This window comes from Rhagoletis zephyria, unplaced genomic scaffold, assembly GCF_001687245.7.
Source record: "Rhagoletis zephyria isolate East Lansing unplaced genomic scaffold, Rhagoletis_zephyria_1.1 Rzeph_scaffold_00493, whole genome shotgun sequence".
Lineage (NCBI taxonomy): Eukaryota > Metazoa > Arthropoda > Insecta > Diptera > Tephritidae > Rhagoletis > Rhagoletis zephyria.
The window spans coordinates 32,922-39,000 of NW_016157577.1; the positions used below are offsets into that span (position 1 = coordinate 32,922).

The 6,079-nt window shown below is 35.2% G+C and overlaps 1 protein-coding gene across 1 annotated transcript in view; it reads right to left on the minus strand.

Annotated features, from left to right (window-relative positions):
* Window positions 1–218: 218 nt before the first annotated feature.
* The window catches only part of LOC108359949 (junctophilin-3-like), a 40,940-nt gene continuing 35,079 nt past the window's right edge, over window positions 219–6,079 (minus strand). The window contains exons 4-6 of the mRNA XM_017612038.1: window positions 632–891; window positions 435–571; window positions 219–377 (exon numbers count right to left, since the gene is read on the minus strand). Coding sequence (XP_017467527.1) covers window positions 233–377; window positions 435–571; window positions 632–891 — 542 coding nt within the window. The 3' untranslated portion in view covers window positions 219–232. The remainder of the gene's footprint in view (window positions 378–434; window positions 572–631; window positions 892–6,079) is intronic.

Below are 6,079 nucleotides of genomic sequence, written 5' to 3' on the forward strand. Positions count from 1 at the left end.
ATTTCTTTCTGAGCAAGTTTTTGGGCAAAACGGTAAGCTTTATAGGCAAATTTGGAGCAAAAAAATTCTTTCAAAGCAATTTTATGTGGGAAAAGGCAAATTTTATCAGCAAGTTTACTGCGCAAAAAATGTGTGTTTTACTGCAATGTTGGGTTGCCTTAATTTTTAGGCATAATAAATTCAAATTTGAGGTCTCTGAAATACTCAAAAATATTATTAGGAAGTTCGGTTCTTACTTCAGTCCATCACTACGTTCTGCAATGCCATGACCACAGCGTTTATCTTTCTTCCATTCCCCCATATACGTTTCTGTGACGGCAGAATCTAGCTGCTCATCTTCCATTGTAAAGCTAGCATTGGAATCCGTGTGGGTTGATCTTCAACGAAAAAATGCATTATTAGAATAAAGCCTTTTTCGAAAAAAATATATTTACCTTGTCGTTAAATTGGATTGCTCTGATCCTGTGCTTACCCATGACGAGGTAGATGCCGTAGACCTGACACTGCTCGATGTCAACGTGCCTCTTTTTTCCAAATCTCCGGTGCTCTTTTGTCTACGCATTTTAAAACCCTAATAAATGTAAGAAATAATTCTATATAAATTATATTTTTAATTATTAATATTTTTTACAGATAAAAATCCTTTTTTTGACTTCTCCGTCAAACTATTGCGCCGCACCGGAAGTTTATCAGATTTGGAAGTCAGCACAAAACCACCTCTTATTTCATCTGACCGGCCTTTGTCTGCTTCACTTATATCGGAACTGCGTAGCGAGTTTAACGATGAGTGCATATCTTTTCGGCGGTGATGTGAAGCTAGTCCAAAAGGAGCTGATATGCGAATTCCATATCCATGACGTTTTCCCTCTTGCCATTGGCCTTGGTATTTACCTATATCCACGCAAATAAAATTCAAAATCAAAATTAATATAATAATAATATATATAATATATATACAATTATCGAATAATAGTGTATGTGGCATTTACACTGTTTCTTTATTCGAGCGACGACAACAACGCGTTCAGAAGGTGCAATCGCAACAGTTGCTGAGCCGTTGCGCCTTCTGAACGTGCCCATTTTCAACAGAGGCAATTTTCTGTAATGATGTACATACATACATATTTTCTCGTTGCCGTTTTTTCTAGGCCTAATTTTAATGAATTTCACACAAACCAAAAAAGTGTTTGTTTGTTTCGCCTTTAGTGATCTGCATTTTCGGAAACCGAATACAAACGAAACATCGCTATAAAGCTCTACCCAGAATTGCTGCGGACGACGGTTAAGCGGTCGGCGGTAAGCAGGGTTCGGAAATCTATAAATATAAAATAGTAGCCTTTTTCGTTGTTCGGAGTTAACTCCAAAAGTACTGCATAGATTTCAGTCAAATTTTCTGAGGTTATACCGTGCATATATGGTCCTATTATAGGCTACCAGAAAACTCGCTAGGTGGCGCTGGGGTCGAGTTATTTATAAAAGTCGTATTTATGAACTGATTTCACGCTAGATGGCTCGGGAGTCGAGTTGTTTATAAAAGTCGTATTTCTTAACCGATTTCGTTCAAATTCAAAGTATAAGCTACCTGCATGATGAAAAAAGCATTTGCGAAAAATGGACCCGATAAAAGCACTATTTATGAACCGATTTTGTTAATGCAAATTCAAAACGTTTATTACTTTCATGATATTTTTTTTCATTCGAAACATATATGTATGTACGTTAGACTGCATCACTCCCCATACAAAAAAAAACCGGTACTGTCTTTCCATTGGAATTATAAAATATATTATATTTTAAGACGTCCACCAAAATATTTCCGAAAAATATTAAGATTTAAGTGAGCTGGACCGATTTGAAAATACCTCCAAAAATGGAGTTTTTTATGAATAAAAATAGTTTCTTAAATATGTTTTTTGAAAAAATCCCCTTAAATGACAAAACGGCTTAAGCTTAAAAAATTTGCATAAAAATATTTAAAAAAAAATAAAAAATACGGAATCGTAATAATGAGATTTTTGATGCTGTTTTTTAACATTTTTCAAAGATTGGTATAAAAAAAGCTTGAATAACTGAACGTAAAACTCTTCCGATTTAGACTAGGGGGGTATCATTGGAAAGGTATTTTCTCACTTTTTTTATTTCTTTGCTAATAAGTTTATTCAAAGGATGAAAGAGAAAGGTAGGATGACCGAACGTCATTCAAAGTTGAATTAAGATGTGTTGGTATTTGAAAAAAAAAAATTGGGACACGAATGACTTTTTTTGCACACAAATAAAAAGAGTGGGAAAATACCAATCAATCTTTGAAAAAAGTAAAAAAAACAGCATCAAAAATCTCATTATTATGATTCCGTTGAAAAGATCTTTAAATATTTTTATGCAGATTTTTTAAGCCTAATCTGTTTTGTCATCTGAGGGGACTTTTTTCAAAAAGTTTTTTAAGAAACTATTTTTTTTCATAAAAAACTCCATTTTTGGAGGTATTTTCAAATCGGTCCAGCTCGCTTAAATCTTAATATTTTTCCGAAATATTTTGGTGGACGTCTTAAAATATAATAAATTTTGTAATCCCGGCGGAAAACCCGCAACTTTTTTTGGTGATGCAGTCTAATGTACATACATACATAAAACGATAGCCGTTTTCGTTGTTCGGACTAAACTCAAAAACCAGTCAAATTGTCGGAAGTTAAACCTTTGCGTGTATGGTCCCATTATAGCCTACCAGACAACACGCTGATGGCGATGGAGTAGAGTTACTTATAAAAGTTGTATTTATTATCCGATTTCGTTCAAATTCGCAAAGTGAGCTACCTGTATGATGAAAAATTCATTTCCTAAAAATGAACCCGCTATATCTGATTGAAATTCATATGGTTCAGTGGTTTTGCAGAAAAGGGACCTAATGGATTGCGCTGCAGCCGAAATATATAGAAACCCACACGGGGTTTGGTCTGCTTTGGCCCTATATTCATCTTAGACAAATTTTCTTTTCATATGGCTAAATGGAGGATTCGTCTAAGTGTGCATTTAAAGACCGCAAAATTGTGTAAGCGCACCTTTGCCTGACGCCCTCATACACCCTAAATGCGATCTTGCACCTACCTCCGATTAAGGAAATTGCTCGGGGTGGTCGTTAGTACAGCAGTAAGACTCAAAGAAACAAGTTCATAAATATTAAGACGAATTGTAAAAGTGGTGAATTGACAAGGAAAGATTCGACCACATCCGTAATAAAAGAATACGGTAGGTATATCAATGGCTTCATTTGAATGATATTTAAGAGATCACACGACTCATTTGTTCAATGTACAGGAAAACTTTTCATCCTGTGGGTGGTGAGGATTCTTGGCCCTCCTATAAATGAAAACGCTCATCTGTGCTCTTTAGTTTCCTTATAAGGACTTTTATTGGCTTGCATGGTACATCGGACCAATGTTGAAGTTGCAAGACTCATGACATCGAAAGGGATTAATATTCCATATGGTATCAAAGCGCTACTATTCTTGGCCTATGTGTGAGGAGGATTCTGCCTTTATTCGTTTCAATTTAAGCTGAAAATGTTTACTTTACAGACCGCTTTTGCTTTTAAACGCTATTTTTGTATTGGCCAACGCGAAAGATCTTATTAGGCGCCGCGAAGCAAGCGGGTATTGGCTAGTATTCATATATGAGCGCTCGCGTACATACATTTACGATTTTATACGCGAAGGTGAACGTATCAAATATTCTGTATTGATTCTCCTTCGCGAACGAGAAGCACAAAACCAGTCCAGATAGTTCACGTTTGCGAATGTTAAGGCTGATTTGCACTATGTCAAATTCAGTGGCATTTGTCGTCATATAAGTGAAAACACATTGTCAAATGGGATTAAAAAGCGGTTCATCGATTGATTTGGATCAGGACAGGTCTTTAGTCGGGTACATGCGCTGCTAAATCGGCTATCTGTCTGTTTTTGGCCTATAATATCATCGGTAAAGGTATGGATAAAGGAGATAAAGATGTCTCAAAATATGTTGCCAAATTTTGGTGAAAACCAGTCTTTAGGTAGAAAAAATTTTTGTTGTTCGTACGCGTATGTATTGGTTGACCAAACAGCGTGCGTTCATATATGTACATAGCTATAAGTGGCAGTGATGCCTTCGCGAAGGTTCACTGTAGGGATGGGTAAATTCGATATTCGAAGCTTCGATCGAATTTTAATCGAATTTTAGCTCCAAAATGGCGAATTTTTGAAATCGAACTTTGTGTTGCTAAAATTCGGATAAAATCGAATTTTTCTAGAAAAAATCGAATTTCATATTTAATTCCAAAAAAATCAACTCTTCAACTTTCTTGTTTCTGACTAAAATTGCTATCACTGTGTGTGGCAGTCCATTTGTCTTAGGGATGCAAGTAAAAAATACATGTTTCTCGATCTGATGCATCGAGACAAAAAATCTTTGCCAAGAAGGAACTGTTATTCTTAAATTTAAAAAAAAATTTTAAAAAGTACTTTTTTTGTTGATTTTTTATTTTAAATTTGTAGAGGTTTTTATGTTGGTAGCACGAAGCTTTTGCCTGAGAAGACCCCTAGTAAAATTTTCCGGAGAATAATTTTCTAGAGTACACCAGTCCTCTAACGACCTTCCAAATTTGGATTTATTGAAGTAAGGATCAAAATTACCCTTTTAGGAGGGAGCTAATAGGTTAAAATGTTCTACGAAAATATTTCCCATGAAATTTTATTATATGTGTCTTAACCTTTAATTTCGCTCAGACATTCATTTTAACTATTTTTTTGAAAACTACTTAGACCGAGACATGAAAACTTTAGTAGGCCATGAAATAAAAATCAGGGACCGTAACGGTTATAACTTTTGTTCAATATTTACGATATTGGTTTCGATATTAAAGTAGTATTTATTAACAATAATTCAAATTTACAATATTTCAAGAAAATTATGAAAGTATGGTTGAATGCATATGCATGTATGCATGAACGAATATAATACAAGAGACTTTAATGTTTGAAGGTGACTTTAATTAACAATAATATGTATGTAGAAACTGAGAATGTTAATACGCGGAAAGTATGACTGATTTTAAATAACAACTTGAGTGCAAGAATTACTATTTAACAATATGAGAAGATTCGCGAAGCGAATGATTTTATGAAAATGAAATATAATTTAAATGTACAAGTACGCAAACTATTAAAAGATAATGCGAACGATTTGATCGATGAATAGAGGTCCTGGTAAGCGGAAATCCCTCGGTGGATGAATATATACAAAAAACCACACAGAGCGTTTTGAAAATTTAGATGTAGATATATGAAGATGTACATACGAGAATGTACGATGGAAATAATGGCGCTGGCGCAACCAGCAAATTTTAAAGTAATATATGCGGTATGAATACCGAATAAAAGCGTTATGCTAGCGTGTGTTTTGCGGTACATAAGTATGTACATATATACATATGTACATCAACGCATATGGCGAATTGAATTTAAGAATCCCAACGAGTAGTGGGTTTTCGCACATACCTTCATATGTATATTACAGCCGTTAGAGTAACGGGAATATGTATATATGTATGATTGGAAAATCAAAAAAAATGTAGTTTGGGACTTACGTGCGTTTGGAGGGTTTTACCATCTTGACTACTTTTGGACTCCCGCGATGTGAATTGGATCCCACGATGCAAATTAGGTCCCGCGCCGTATTTTAGTTCCCACGATGTAACTTATGTCACCTCGATGAGCAATCCCACGACGCACGGAAAGTTGCTTAGTATTCTGTTTATTTGCAATCCCACGTTGGGCAGCCGAAAATTTTTCAGATTTTATCAAAAAACTCGCACGTTAATAAAACCGATTTTAAAAATTTGCTAATATGCGTATACAAAAAAGCCGGGAGTTTGAAAATTTGCTGCTGCTCGCTGATGCTGCCGAAATCGAAAAGGAGATAATAAAATGACAGTCGCAACCAGTGTGGCCAGGCGACCGCTATTTTTCGAAGTTAGTTTTCGCGTTGCCAATATCAAATATGGCTCGCAAGGACCATGTTCAATATTTACGATATTGGTTTCGATATT